Source organism: Lepisma saccharinum, chromosome 4, assembly GCF_977018435.1.
Source record: "Lepisma saccharinum chromosome 4, izLepSacc3.1, whole genome shotgun sequence".
Taxonomy (NCBI): domain Eukaryota; kingdom Metazoa; phylum Arthropoda; class Insecta; order Zygentoma; family Lepismatidae; genus Lepisma; species Lepisma saccharinum.
The window spans coordinates 96,731,146-96,748,055 of record NC_139232.1 but is presented as its reverse complement, the minus strand read 5'-3'; the positions used below and the strand labels follow the sequence as shown (position 1 = coordinate 96,748,055).

The 16,910-nt window shown below is 38.8% G+C and overlaps 1 protein-coding gene across 1 annotated transcript in view; it reads left to right on the top strand.

The window, feature by feature from the left end:
* Positions 1-7,291, top strand: part of LOC145986654 (scavenger receptor class B member 1-like) — a 45,262-nt gene extending 37,971 nt beyond the window's left edge. The window contains exon 9 of the mRNA XM_083120928.1: positions 6,947-7,291. Coding sequence (XP_082977054.1) covers positions 6,947-7,120 — 174 coding nt within the window. The 3' untranslated portion in view covers positions 7,121-7,291. The remainder of the gene's footprint in view (positions 1-6,946) is intronic.
* Positions 7,292-16,910: the final 9,619 nt, after the last annotated feature.

Genomic DNA, 16,910 nt, shown 5'->3' with positions numbered 1-16,910 from the left:
AGGTGACCACCCCTTCACAGAGAATCTAGAAAATATTCCCGCCACCTCTGCCTCCTCAATCATATTTTCATGCACAGGCACTGTGGAAATGCCATAGCCAAGGAGACATATACCCCAGCGCTACTATGGTGACATGGAAAAGAATTAGGCAAACTACAACTATTGATCTTAGTAGCTTGCTGCAAGGGCGAATTAATGGCTTGAGGGGGCGATCATTCTTCTACAAAAATTACATATTCCACACATATAATTTAATTTCAGCTACAATAATGTGTGTTAATTATTGCATGAACATGACAAATTCAAATTTAAGCAATGTTTTTTGAGGGATGAACACTATTATTGGGGAAAATATGCCATGTTGGCCCCCCCTGGAAAAATACCTTCCTTGCCCCTCCCTGGAAAAATCCTGCGGACGTCCATGCTCCTGCGCCTCTCACAAGGGCTTTTCTTTTTTTTAATTTATTTATAAATTTACAAAGTTGGACCAAAATGTATCAAACATTGTGGAATTTTATGAGATACCCAAGAGCTGAGAATTAGCAACCATGGAAGGTAACACAGCAGTGCTCTTCCTGCCTGTTTGGGGACATAGGTTAATCTGCTTCATCTGCTTCACTGTTCCCGACAGTCACATCTATTTGAATCAAAAATAAATTTATTTTGATTTTTGAGAAATCTATTACAGTCTATATTTATTGAAGTTAAACAATTTAGAATGATTGGTGTGCTACACAGTGGCACAACCACAGGGGACTGGATGGAAATCAATTCTGGGGGGGGGGGGAAACATTGACGGCCAAGGGCAACTGCAGGGGGCAATTGCCCACCACTTGGTTTCAAATTTTATGCAAATAAAAGTACATTTCGTAAAATTTTCTTGCTCGTTTTGCTTGCAATATCTACTTTTGTTAGTCTCATCAGAACCGTAGCTAGGGAGTGGTGGGAGTCAGCCCTGGGCGCCGAACAATCTAAATGAAAAAAGTTGTAAAAGAGAGAATGTCATGGTGCCCCGTGGAATTATTTGCTCCCTATTAAATCAACATTGTTTTCAGTTTTGAAGAAAATGGATCTAAAAATGTTCTTCCTCGCTTCTCTCGCAATGTATTATCTTTTCTGTAACGCATTGTAATTTACCAGAGAGAGAAGTAAGACTTCTCCTTATTGGTTTTGTCTAAAATGCATGAACAATTGTTTGGAAGAAAGGGAGAGTGCACATTTGAGAGAAATTTTTTGTAATGTAGTATTACACATGTTGCGTGTGCATTTTATATTTCACATCGCTTCATGTTACATCAGTGGCGCAACCGCATGGGAGTAAAGAGGTCAATCTTGGAAGGAAATCAATTCTAGCGGGGGCAACTATTGATGGACAAGGGCACCTTCAGGGGTGCACAGAGGGGCAATTGTCCCTTTTGAGGTGTGTTGCATGCCAAAAGTTCGGCGGGAGGGGGCACTGTAATTGCTGCCCACCCTCTCCGAGAGAACGTTTTTAATCTGCCACTGTTCGCTACACAAGATTGTGTAGAATGGCTCAACAAACGAGATGAGTTGAGCATAGAATGAAACGGTTTGAGAAAATGGTTTGTTTAATTCCAACCTTCTATCGATTTACTGCCGTAAAATCTCCTCAGGAACAAAATCGACAGGATAAAGAAGAGATATTGGATGATGGATTGTTGCATGGTTGTGAAAAAAGCATGTCACTGTGTGTGAATACTCCCTTTTATTTGAAACAAGTCCGCTGGTGAAGAATAAATAAGATTTGAACGTAATTTTATTTAAATTTCCTGAAAACCTATTCCTTTGAATTCAATTTTCCTCTCCCAGGGACTCGCGTTTACAGATTATACTAGATTTGACCATTATGCCAAAAGCAGGGTGTTAGGGGCCAATGAAGATCAAACTGTGCTACATTTAGTACCATTTTGATGGGGTTGGCACCACTGATGTGAGGAACCCCTCAATGCTTCCTTGCTGGATGCTTTAAAACCACAACCTTCCCTCTGCCCCTTTTCCACTCCTCACCCATCTGTTTGTAGTGATACAGGCAAGGTTCCTCAGGCGGGGCAGCAAAGCATGTGTGTCCATCGTCTTTTGGCTGCGGCTGGAAGGAGCGCCACCAGTCAACTCTTGACAGTAGCTAACCTAGTCATTTGTATGTACGAGGGACGTTCCGAAAGTACGTTTCGTCATTTTTTCCACAGGGAAGCTTTATGACAAACAGAAGAATACAATTTCATAACAAAATACAATCTGTTGGTTATTTTTCCACATAGTCGCCACCGACATTGATACATTTGTCGTACCGTGAAATCAATTTCAAGAAAACCTTCTAGTAAAAATCAGGGTCCAGCGATTTAAGGAAGTTCTTCACAGCCTGTTGCACCTCTTCGTTGCTTCTGAAGTGACGTCCTGATAGTGCTGACTTCAATGCAGGAGAAAGGTGGAAGTCTGATGGGGCAAGATCGGGGCTGTAGGCCGGTGATTCAATCTCTCCAATCCCAGACGACGAATGTGTTCTGCAGTGACCCTTGTTGTGAGGGGTCTTGCATTATCGTCTAAGAACAAAACCCCTCGAACCAAGAGCTCTGGTCTCTTGTGTCGAATGGCGGACTTCAATTTACTTAGTGTGTGGCAATAGCGTGCCGCACTTCCATTTGTGGCCACGTTTCCAGCACCTTTCTACTTTACTGGTTTGCACTCAAATGAGCTTGGGCACGTCAGTCTGCTTCTTAACTCTATTCTTCGGTACTCTGCACATGCGCCATCGCTCCTCCCGTCGTGAATTCAAGAAAGATTTTCTTTTGTTATGGCAATGTGTTTTCTCACTTTGTAATACAGCTTCCCTGTGAGAAAAAATGACAAAACTTACTTTCGGAATGTCCCTCGTACATTCAGCTCATTATTTTATAACGTGCATTATTATTAAAGTCCTAAAAAGTAGAGAAATGGAAGCAAATATAAATGAACTGTAGGAAGTTTCTCACTTCCAACATGGAGGAATCGCCCCTGATTCGCCCAGTATTCTTTAAAAAAAATGTCAAAGCTAGGAAAATATGACAAAATGAGTGCTGACTACCAAGAAAAAGTATACATAACCGCTCCCTTTCAAAAATCCTGGGCACGCCACTGTTCTCGGTAAATGCAACTTCAACCTGGAATAAATTGCCCACAACACTAACTAACCAATTAACACCGCATGCTCTTAAATCCAAAGCAAGATACTTTCTTCTACATAAACAGTTTGAATCTAGGAGCACACATGAATAAAATTAAATCCCACAATGGATCAATGTTTGACTCACTGAATTTGATATTAGTTCATGTTAAATATTTCTCTGCTTATACCATTAAACATATGCACACATACATCTACATATGTGTGTGTGTGTGTAGATATGTACATATATATATGTGTATATATAACGAGTGTCCGAAATGTCACGCAACCTGGTGTTTACGACCGTATAACGGAATAGCGAAACGGAATTAGAAGAAACTCTTTCTGCCAAGAGAATGCCCTGTATATTGGGACAATTTAGAGAGACAAACATATGTAAGAACATGTACTGTATGTTTTAATAACAAATAAGCAAAGTGTTGCCAAAGGCAGAAAAAAAATGCAAATCGTGTGTATTGATGCACAGAACTCACTGAGGTAAATTATTGCAACATTTCACAATACCAACGAACAATTTGGATGGCCATCTATTGAATTTAACAGAAAGAGAACTTTGACGAAGTTTCAAAAACATTGCACAAGGGAATAAATGGGCTGTTCCAAAAATCGATGTTTTCACAATATTACGAGGGACACTGGCAACACTGCTGCTGTCACGTGTCACTAACAGACGTGTTTCATCTCAGGCTATCACACTAAGGCACTTTTAATGACAAAGGAGAAAGTTGGTTATTCTCGAACATATGCAATAAATTACATAAACCTTGCAACACTGAAATGTGGGTATCCCTACAAATTAAAGCAAATGTTCGAAGTGTCCACCATTTTCTTGGATACAAAAGTTGGTTCGCTTGATCATGTTCTCAGATACCTTCCTGAGGGTTGCAGCACCGATATTATCAATTTCCTGTGTAATGTTTCGTTTCAACTCCTCCAATGTTCTGGGTCTCGTTTGGTATACTTTCCCCTTTAAGTAACCCCACAGAAAAAAATCTGCAGATGTTAAATCGGGCGAGCGACTGGGCCATAAATCCTTGGATATTAAATGATCACCAAAAAATTCTCTCAGCATACGAAGAGATTCATTAGATATATGGCAAACTGCTCCATCTTGTTGTAGCCAAGCATCACGTTTGTCTTCTTCCAGGAGAGCAACGAATTGGATTATGAGATCCCCGTACACAGTGGTATCCACTGTTGTCTCAAAGAATAATGGTCCCACAATACGATGTCGCGATATTCCACACCATACACCAATTTTTGGAGAGTGCAAGGGTAGTTCATGCAACTGATGTGGGTTTTCTGTCGCCCAATGCCTGGAATTTTGGCTGTTGACATACCCATCCAATTGAAACCAGGCTTCGTCGCTAAAAAAACTTTATTCAGTACATTGACACAATTTTGTCGAACGAATGATTGAAACCAATGACAGTAATGCAACCGTGCCGGGACATCCACCACTTTCAATTCATGAACAACACGAACTCTATACGGGTAAAATTTCAATTTCCATATAGCCTTGTGAGCAATTGACTTGTACTATAAGTCCAATTCTGATGTGAGCTTCCGAACAGACTTTTGTGGCGACGTCACCATTCTTTGTTCAACATGCTGCAGAACATCAGCTCCTAACACAGAAGGGTGCCCTGAACGTTGTCTCTCATGTACTGACCCAGTTTGGCGAAACCTTTGCACAAGACGAAAAATTGACGACTTATCTGGAGAGGGAGTAGTCGGAAACTTATCACTAAATGCTTCTCTTACGCCAGAATATGACGATGTTCGGATGTATTCTTCAACAATAAACACTCTTTCCTGTGTAGAATATGGCATTTTGAAAACATACACACGACGTCAGCATAAGTAGACACAATCTGGAATGCCATTCGCGGCAAACAGCAACCACCTGAGGCACAGAAAACAACAATACATGTTCTTCTGGACCCACATTTCAGTATTGCAAGGTGTATGTAATTTATTGCATATGTTCGAGAATAACCAACTTTCTCCTTTGTCGTTAAAAGTGCCTTAGTGTGATAGCTTGAGGTGAAACATGTCTGTTAGTGACACGTGACAGAAACAGTGTTGCCTGTGTCCCTTGTAATATTGTGAAAACATCGATTTTTGGAACAGCCCATTTATTCCCTTGTGCAATGTTTTTGAAACTTCGTCAAAGTTCTCTTTCTGTCAAATTCAATAGATGGCCATCCAAATTGTTCGTTGGTATTGTGAAATGTTGCAATAATTTACCTCAGTGAGTTCTGTGTATCAATACACACGATTTGCAATTTTTTTTTCCACCTTTGGCAACACTTTGCTTATTTGTTATTAAAACATGCATGTTCTTACATATGTTTGTCTCTCTAAATTTTCCCAATATACAGGGCATTCTCTTGGCAGAAAGAGTTTCTTCTAATTCCGTTTCGCTATTCCGTTATACGGTTGTAAACACCGGGTTGCGTGACTTTTCGGACACTCTGTATATGCTTGTGTCTGTGTGTGTAATGGTATTTAGTTTTATGTTGTTTTATATATATACATGTACTTCTCTAGTGTATGTTTATAGCATATAGTTCTAATTTTATTTCCAATTGTCCATACATTGTTCTTTCATCTCTTTTATTGTTATTATTATTTCTTATTGGATACATGTACTGTTTGTAGGAAATGTGTGTCAATTATAGACTGTATTCTGACAAGGGTTAGGTGGGAAAACAGCATAAAGATATATATTATTGTTATTATTATAATATTATTAATGCTCAGAACAAAATATTTAGCTACGTATAAAGAAATTAAATTCATCTCTGGCCATTTTGTTGTTAGTACTTTCCACGTAAGTACCTGAGCTTGAAGATGTGCTTCTTATTTCATTTTGGATGATGATGTTCAGTACCAAACAAAACTTCCACTCACTCTTGTTATGGTTAAAACATGAAATTTTACTGTCATGTGCAAACATGTAAAGATGTGTAAAATAATTTTAAAATGTTGTCATATATTTTCAATTTTTATTAGTGCATGAAAAATAAATATTGTCTACATTTTTTAACACCTAAAATATCCACTCTAGTTTTAAGAACATCAGAAATACAGACGTCACATTACAAGTGTGTACACTTGTGGTCATTCCATATAAAGTGGTTACTTGATTGTTTTTAAAAAGTATATTTTTTATTGTTTCATGTTGTTACCCTGATGTAAGGTAAAGTAAAGTAAAGTTCCCCATGTACTTTGCACCATGCCATGAGGCATATATACAGAGATATTGGGGGAGGGAGCCACACAATCTTCGATCTCTGCCATTTTGGAGGTGATGTGATCAGCACCACACTCCAGCAATCTTCATCACCCAGGGTAGACCCTAGGTACCCATTTATCGAGGCTGAGTGAGCCCCAGAGCTGTTTGTATATGGGGGCACAAGGCTGAAGAAATTGTGGCCTTAGATCGCCCATCCTTGGAATCAAACCTGGGTCTCACATGTGGTAGTCAGAATCCCTACCAACCAGACCACTGCAGCTCCTACCCTGATTTACTATCTATTTATTCACTTTTTTGCCATGCGCACTACTACCTTTTGGTAAAAATTAAATTGCTGTCAAAATTATCTTTGATCACGTTCAGGTACAGTTCTGTTCTTCCAATGACAACATTTTACAATACCTTTCACTTGTTGATTTTATTGTGCATTGAACACACTGTTTCAATGCCAATTGAATCATATACAGACAGCTTTAATTCTCGCGTTTCTAATTTTTCAGTCAATTGATCATCTCCCAGATGAAGTGTTAGATACTCTCCGTGCTGCTTTGAAAATTTCTAGAATCTCCGTGAATGGACTCACGTGTGGTTTGTTAGGTATGGCCTGTGTTTGTTTTGTGACATTAATGTGCTTTGTAGTCATGTATTTAAGGAAACAAAGGGGCAGTTGCTGAAGAAAGTTGTAATTTTATACATGATACTTTGTTTGTGATACTCTGTGATATTCATAGCATCAGTCGGTGATTTTATAAATAGTACCGCAAATGTTGGCAACCCCTTGTCATCTAGCAGCTGTTTTATTTTGTATTTATTTATTAACATGCTGCAAGTTTGAATACATATATTTTCACCAACTTACAGTGGTTGAATTATTTACCTTGAAACAACATAATAAAGGAAGAAGATACATTGATTCTTACAAGGGTATGCAAAGCAGAGATGACCCAGGTAAGCCAATCCACCTGAGTTTTTTTTTTTAAAAATAAAAACTGGCAAAATGGCCAACTCTGATGCAAAGATGGGGAATTCTCAGGAAGAAACAAGCAATGCAGGATGGTGAATGGAAGGTATCCACAAAATATTAGGTCTTAGATAGTGTTTATTTTGTAATGATTGCATCATTATATGATCATGTTTAGTGTTATTGGTGTTTAATACCAGTGGAGAGCTCCCGCATAGCCAAATATTTATGCTCTGGCTTTTGGTACAAGCAGTCCTGGGTTCGATCCCCAATGGGAGTCCCCAAAACTTTGGTGTTGACCCATCATCAAAAGGTCAATTGGGAGCTACTCATAAAGAAGCATCAAACTCCAATTTTGGAACCCAGAAAACAGCAGCTGGGACTCTATGTGCTAACTATGTGTCACCCAGTGAAAAAGCTGCTTACCAGGCCATGTCCCTTAGAAAACTGTTCCACCATGAAGTTTAGTTTTTAATACCAGTTAAAAGTATTCTCATGTAGTCACTTGTCTTCATCTAACACAGTGAGCTGTTTTAAAAGCCATAAGACATGTCTGTCTTGTTAACAAGCAGACAGAATCAGTGTCACCAACACTTGGAATGTTTTGTGACATGCCTTAATAGATCTTCGTTAGAGGAATTCATCTGCACTACTCATTCTGGCTCCGTAGTTTCTTTTGAGCTAATTTATCTAAAAATTATGATATTGTAATCTTTTTTCCTTAATTAGAACTATTTTTTGCTGCGAGTTATTCCAGTGAATTTCATTTGTGTTATATGTGGAATTTGTATCAAACAGATATGTTTAAAAATCATACTTCACAGTTGACTAAATTACTGTGGTTCAATTGAAATGAGGACTGAGCTCAAGAACTTTCGAGAAGGGAGATTGTTTCTGGTGGTAGACCTGCTTGATTTACCAGGTGTAAAAACTAAACCAGATCGATGTGTTTGTCATTTTAATCCAGACAAACACACAGTAGTGATCCAGAATGCTGAAAAAAATCATCAAAAGTCTAAAGCCCACTACTTAACCCCAAATCCACACAAATGCATTTGTTAGCAATTTTTAGGAAAAATGGACACTGGATCTGCAGAATTGGCAAGAGGTCGATTTTAATTTTAATGCAAAAAGAATAGTGATAAACCTATTTCATTAAACACTTGGGAGCACAGCACAGTAATACTAAGCAAAACACTTGAAGACTGAGATACATTCCCAGACATAGACTAAATAATAACAATAATGATGATAATAGTGAAAAAGTATCATTAAAATGTATTTATGTGCAATAAATTTTGAAGAATTGCAGACGTGCATTGGTTTCAACAATTCTGGTGTCTAGTGCTAGTGTTGACAGTTCTTTTTCAGCACTTCACCGAGTTCACAGTTACTGCAGAAACACCCAGGAATAGCACACACACTCAAACTTGTCAGTGCTTGCTACTGAGAAGCTGCTGAAACTGAAACGTATGGAGAATGAATATGAATTCTACAATCTACTGGTAGAATAATTCATAAAGAAAGAGAGGTGGATGGAATTAACTTTCAAATAAGACCAGAAAATGTCGTTATTGTTACTGTTAATAATAATGTGTTTTAATTTCTTCATGCGCCTAGTCTCTGGCTAGCAGTGTACTTAAATGAATGGATAATTCACAAAATTTTGTTTTGATTGGTGACAATTCAAAGTTTAATTGTCTGGGAGTGGAATTCTGGAAAATCTTCTTATGGATTGTATTTGCCATTGTCTGAACATTTGCAACACTTTTATAGTGCCATAAGCATATATTTTCTATTGCAAGTATACAGAAAAATAAATATGTAATCTACATAATAATTCTCATGACACAGTATAGTAATTCTAAAAAAAAATATTTTTTTTTTTTTCAAAATTCAGAACAACCTGGGTACGTTCAAATCATGTATCATTTTGAAGGATATCTGCCCCCTGTAACAATTTTCACTTCACTGACTTCTGTAGGGTTTGCAGAACTATTGCTGATTAATTCATCTTAATGGTTTCAGTTGCTTGTTGCACTTGCACTTTAAAACCAATATCGGGCATATGCAGAGTCGTCGTGGGGGGGGGGGGGTGAGGGGAGCCGATGGGGCTACAGCACCCCCTCTGATATTTTGAGAAAATCAAAATTTTTCAAATAAAAGCAGTGAAGAACTTGGGGAAAAACAGTTGTAAATGCAAATTTTCCTTAAAATGATCTCGGATTGCTATTTTTGGGAGTATAAAGTTCTAAATATATGAAATATCTTATTGTGTATACTGTCGTCCCCCTAGAAAACCGCTATATAGTACCACCTTTGCAATTCTAGCCCTTCCTGAAAAAAAATTGCTGTGTATGCCAGTGTTGGTAATAATTAGAGCTAGGAATTTTAGGTGCAAAAATTTGCCAATAAAGGTGCAAAAAAGGTGCTAAAATAGGTGCTAATTTTCAGATGTAGAATTTATTGTGAGCAGTCCATACATATATGATTCAACTTGTCTGGATAAAGACATAGAGTATTCTCTGGTTTTAAATTTTAATATAACTAAGCAAAGAAAATTCTCTGATACATTAGAAAGCGACATAAAGGAAAACATGCTTCTTCTTACTGGCTTAGAATTAGTCATCGAGAAAACTGTTAAAATTGATTACATTCAAAATGTCTATGTTCTTCTAAGCACTAAGCAGATACTTGTAAGTTGAAAAAGAACGTTCAACGTCAACAGACACAAGAGGTGCATATTTTGTTTTCAACCAGTAATCCACATCCTTGTTGGTTGCGACTTCTTGAACATCAGGGTTTTTGGCTAAACTTTGTTCTAACTTCTCTTTCCCGACCCCTTGCAGCTCTCGTTGCACATCCATCAAAACAGCCCACTGTGTTTCCATTTCAGGACACTGCTCCTCCAGTTTTGTGATTGCAGTAGTAAGGAAAGAGAAGCCATGTAATATATAGAGTTCATCTTGCAATTCCTGTTTAAGTGCAAGTTTTTTCGCTTTTTCTACAGCTGAGGAATCACTAGGCAAAGCATCTAAAAATTTCGATATTGTATGGAAATGATTGCAAATAAACATAAAAAAAAAACTTTTTCAGTATTTTCTTAATGCTAGAAACAAATTCGTTCACATATGTATATTCATCTTTAAGAGCTTCACAAACTCGATGCAAAGCATGAACAAAGCAGGTCACATGTTTTAAGTTAGGATACATATTCTTCAGATTAGAAAATGCAGCTAACATGTAAGATGCTTGGTCTGTAAGAACTAACCACACAGTATCATATTTTACGCCCTCCGGCCACAATACAAAACATGCATCATTGAAACTTTGCATTACACTTGCATTATCTGTTTTGCCGAGAAAATAAGTTTTTAAAAGCATGGGTTTCACTTGATGTCCATTGAGAGGTACTACTAAAATGTTCAAAACGTACCTGTTTTGCCTATCTGTGGTTTCATCTAGTATGAAATAGACTGGATGGTCAGCTACTACTTGCCTGATCTGCGAGATTTTAGCTTCATAAAGAGGTTGAAGGTAAGATTTCCTTAAGGTGCTCTCATCTGGAACTGACTTCCCAGTATATTATTGCAAATATGATTTCATGACAGGATTGTTAAGTTTCGAAAGAGGTATTCCACACGCTAAAAATGTCCTTGCTGTCCAACTGAAAAATTCATTTGTATTTCTGGAACTCGAAGATGCAAGTGCCTCACCAATGCATTGCTGTCGCTTCCCACCTTTACCATCTCGTAGTTCTTTATTCCTGACGTGCTTCCCACTTTGTAGATGCTGCACAACCCGAGTGCGTTGGGGTTTGTCATCAAGAGCAATAGAAATATCACACACATCACACCTCAGAACAGATCCATCACTCTGAATGCCGTCACCGCTAAACTGTTTAACAATGTCCTGCAGTTTCCCAACATTTACTTTATGTTTTGGCATGGTGAACAAGCAAATCCGATGCATCGATCAGTCGATCACAGACTGCAGCAGTTACCTTGCTCGCTGAGACTGGAGAAGGAAACGAAAACAAAACAGCTTTCCTACAACAATTCGTAAACAATACAGCATAGGACAAAAAGAGCACAACTTCTAGCAATTGTAACGCGTCATTGTTGGCACTGTTTAAAGTCCGCACGCTTACAACATTAACGTACAAGAACTGAAGAAAGCCGATTCATTGTTGTGCGGTACACAAGAATCGCGTGCCAAGAAGCCGTGCCTCAAATGTGGGTGGGGTTAAACGGCACGCGAGTTGTATTAAAAAAATGATGAAGATGCAAAAAGGGCGAAAAGGTGCAAAAGGTTCTGAGATTGTGAAAAAGGTGGAAAAGGTTCTGAGATTGTGAAAAAGGTGCAAAAAGGTGCAACCGAAACACCATGAGTAAAGTTCAATACATGCTTATTTTGGGGATGAGTCACTTTTTTACCCATTTTCACACAAATAAATGTAAGGTGCAGCACCTAAAATTCCTAGCTCTAGTAATAATGTTACTTCTAAGGCAGTTACAAATAACAGTTGTTTTTTTTTGTGAATGTAATTTGCAGAGCCGGATCTACAAATCTTGCCCCCCCCCCCTTTTAAAATATTGTCAAAGTCCCCCTCTACCTACCTACCTTTACACACAGCCGAGAGCTGTCGACTCATCATTTCACATTGCTATCGAGATTGATTAGATTACAAAGCTAATAGTCTATGAACAAGTGGATTGCGGCGGTTTCAAGAGTTCACTGAAATTTTTTTCATGGTTAGTCTTTTAAATTACATATTTACTTTTCTAGAATGAGTATGTGTAATTTGTATAAGAAAGCGTAAAAGAGGGCTTCTTAAAGTACTCCATATTAGGAAACAATACGATTATATACTCTGTGCACAACCCTACAAGTAATTCTGCCAGCAGCAGAAGTGTAATATCCTTCAAGGTGGGTCCTGAACAGAAAAAGGTTGAGAACCACTGGCTTAGGGGGAACCACATTGGTGTGTTCCAAGTAGACGCCTGCCATATTGAATGCAACTCATTTTTAAATGGAAAGGGGGTGATGTGGTATATATTTGACACTGTTTTCTCACACCTGGAAAATGATACATTTGTTACAATCATGCAGTCGTAACTTTTACCTGATTAAAGATAGTTTGAAGAAACCTTCACCACTGCATTTCTCGTGTAATTCTAGCCTCATTTGATTCTACCACATGGGAAACCCAGGCTGGGTGTTTAAGATCTGAATTTTTCCGTCTTTGTCCCCGCACAAAGAGGCTCTAGGGCCCACCCAGCCTTAAATCAAATGGTACCTGGGGGATAAACATGGCTGCAGCGTGGTGCTGATCACCTCACCTCCAAGATGATCCATCAAAAATATGTGGGGCCCTACCCCCACATACCCTAAATGTGCCTCCAAGGCATGGTGCTATATGCACAGGGAACTTTAACTTTAGTTTAACTTTACCTGTATATACCGTGTGAGGCACCTAAAAGTACCACCTAAAATAGCGAAGAAACCAGAAACAGTAGCGATGTGAGGTTTGCGAGAAACAATAATATCAAATGGGGCTCGTAAATCGGAGGTATGGGGTGGGTCGAAAAATATCGACAAATGGGGCATCTGGAGCAAAGTCATATTTTTTTTAATGGAACTATATACAATAACATGCATAATATAAAAGAGCACATGTAGAGAAACACAACGCCATTGGTCTCATGCATCTACTGCACATAGAAACGAAGATATGGCCATGTGAAAATATGTAAACAAACTAACAAGTGGCCCACTTGATCGTCAGTACCACGGCATGTACAAGTATGAGATGTCGGAAGCCATTGAACAAGATGAAGACAGAACGTGTTAAAGGAAGAAAAAATACAGTAGACATCATCAGCACCATGTATTTGACAGTGTTACAGCATATTGAAAATGACCATGACTGTATGTCGAAGAACCACTGCGTAAGAAGCGAAAACCTGTCAAAGTGTGTGTTCAAAGTGGTGGCCGTCAGCTGCGATACAGGCAACGAGGCGCCCACGCAAAGATCGTTGCACAGAATGTAGCATCTCGTAGGGAATGTCCCTACAGGCTGCAGTAATGCGGTGTTGCATATCCTCTGGAGTTGTTGGCACATCCCTGTAGACAATGTCCTTCAGCTTTCCCCACAGGAAAAAGTCTAACGGTGTCAAATCTAGGGAACGAGCCGGCCATTTGACAGGCCCCCCACGTGCAATCCAACGATTTGGAAATGTATTTTCCACACATGCTGTAGCGCGTCTTGCACTGTGAGCTGGGCACCCGTCATGTTGGTGCCACATGTCCCTCCTTGTCTTAAGTGGTATGTCCTCCAATAGTACAGGCAGTTCATGTTGTAAAAACTGTATGTATCGGTCAGCATTCAGTGTCCCTTGTATAAAAAAAGGGCCAATGAGATGTTCACCCACTATACCACACCACACGTTCACACTCCATGGGCGCTGGCATTCCACTTGGCGAAGCCAACGTGGATTTGTCACCGACCAATAGTGCATGTTCCTTAGGTTGACATTTCCATGATTGGTAAAAGTTGCCTCGTCAGTGAAGAGGATACATGACAAATCGGGTGTGTCGTGTCGTAACAACCATGTGCAAAACCGAACACGGTCCACAAAATCATTCCCGTGAAGTTCCTGATGGAAGGAGATATGATATGGGTGAAACTTTTGTGTGTGTGTGCAGAATGCGCAATACACTTTGCTGACTCATCCCAGCATCCCTGGCAATTTCACGGGAGTTAACGTGCGGATTCACAGCAACAGCGGCGAGAACATTTGTTGCACCTGCCTCACCTGTAGTTGGCTTGTTCCGCACACGTGCTCGTGGTGTTATACTTCCGGTGTCTCTTAATTTAATAAATAACTTACCAAACAGACGTCGAGATGGCTGTCGTCTGTCCGGATATCTCTCTGCGTACACACGGTAGGCTTCTGAGGCATTCTTTCGGCATTCCCCATAAATCAGGATCATGTTCGCTTTTTCTATGTTTGTGAACACCATAATCTTCGCTCTTACCGCTACGACTGCTTGCTATGAACTAACACGATCTCGTGGACCTGCTATCAAAACTTGCTCTGCGTAAAGGCAGTTCTGTCAGGCACCTGAGAAGTCTTACATGCCGTGGTACTGACGGTCAAGTGGGCCACTTGTTAGTTTGTTTACATATTTTCACATGGCCATATCTTCGTTCCTATGTGCAGTAGATGCATGAGACCAATGGCATTGTGTTTCTCTACGTGTGCTCTTTTATATTATGCATGTTATTGTATATAGTTCCATTTAAAAAAATATGACTTTGCTCCAGATGCCCCATTTGTCGATATTTTTCGACCCACCCCATACCTCCGATTTACAAGCCCCATTTGATATTATTGTTTTCCGCAAACCTCACATTGCTACTGTTTCTGGTTTCTTCGCTATTTCAGATGGTACTTTTAGGTGCCTCACGTGGTATTGTATTCGTTTCTGTACCCATGAGTACCTACATTTATTTTTTTAAATACGCAGATATGAACCTTCTACTATGTCAATGGCTGAGGGCCCCTAAATGGTTACTTATGGTTTTGCGGCTTGTAGATCCAGCATTAGTTACTTTTTAAGAGTTAAAAAGAGTAACTGTAACTTGAGTTACTTTTAGCCTGAAGTAACATTTCAAAGATTGTTGAAAACAATAATATCACATATTCCATGAACACTATTTCTTAAAATGGCAACGTTTTAATCCTACCACATTTTTTTTATCAAGCTATATAACCAGTGCTCAAAGTTGAAATTCCTAGCTGGTGAGGATGCTTGATTGAGTTTGGAGATGGGGGGTTCTTGTATGGTTCAACTTGGAGACACTGAAGAAGGTGGGAGGGATACATTATGCAAATTTTCTTAACTGTCACCAGCTGGAAATTTTTCCAATTGGTTTCGATAGCCAATATGAGTTTTTAGACACTATCGGAACAGATTGGTCAATTGTAATGAATTGGTTTCTACTGGAAAGTATTTTATAGTTTTCAATATATTGCTTATGAAAAAATCTTATCTATACATCTGTAAATGCAATGAGAAATCATATAAAGCAACTAAAATAAATCTCTGGTCAAGCATGTGGAATTTGTAAGTTAGAAAAACTTTCACATACAATTTTTTTTTCTAATATATGAACACGTTTTTAACTCTGTAGCTTCATTGTGTTTAACACAGTTATAGAAAATCGAAAAACATGCTGCTTCAGTCATAAATTGACATGTTCTTCCTTTATACTTGCAAAAACAGCAACAAATTAGGTTAAACAAAGAATCTGACCCACAACACTTGAAAAGGTGATTAACAAACAAAACACTGTCGAGATAGACTTAGTTGATCAAAATATTGCTCATTAAACTGATGTAACTGATATTTGCTACAAATAAGAATGCTTAGCTTTTACACATGTTAACAATACATTTCGGCAACAAAGAAAAAAATGCACAGAAGAAAATTCAACAAGGCCTCACAATAGGTAGAAAATCGAATTGTAAAAATTTTAATATGAGGAAATCTGATACAGTAGGCGCCCTCTAGTTCGGCCACCTCAGGACCGAACCATAGGCCGAACTAAAAAATCGCCGAACGAACCGAAGTAATGCAAAAGAGATCAATAAATTCTATAAATGGTACGGCCATACATTAAAATTAGTTATATGGTAGTTTAAACCAGGTTCAAATGTATTTTACTGTACAAAAAACAAACTAGATCTGGCCTACTTAGTACTTACCGACAACGTGATGTTTTTCTCGTTGTCAGGTGTCGTCTACTTTCTTTACCTTCACTCACAAATTCAACTGTTGATAGCTGCTTCATTAAGTATGAAAATAAAACACAAGGGTATAAACACTGTTACTAATTTATATATATATATATATATGTAACAAATATATAAACTATATATAATAAAATATAATAAATATAACAAACAAATGCGAGCAGTAAATCTGCACAATAGCAAGAGCTGTAGATGACTAAACTGTACAGCACAATACTTTCCAGTGCTAAACAAACAAGTGGTGACTTGTTGCCAGCAAGGCAGGGTGAACCATCCGGCGGCCGAACCAACCGAAACCAAACTAGAGGGTGCCTACTGTATAAGCAACTTTAACTTCAATTAATACAGAAGGTTGTTCGCTTCATATCCGACCATTTTTGACGGGTACTCACCTTAAGAGATACCGCGCCACCGATCATGTTCTATTGGACCTCCACCATTGTGGACTATCAACCGGCATTGCAGTTTTCATTGCAGCAAGCTCCGGCACAGGACAGGCATGGGAATTCTGTTCCACTCCTCCCTGCAAGCTTTCCATAGACCATCCAGGGTGCGCAGGCGGCGATGTTGAAGACGTCGTTTCAACAGTCCAAATGCGCAAAAATCCATTGGACTGGCATCTGGGCTTCTTCAAACGGAATGACACAAATTCCTAATTCCTCTGCCATTTCCTGATAAAAA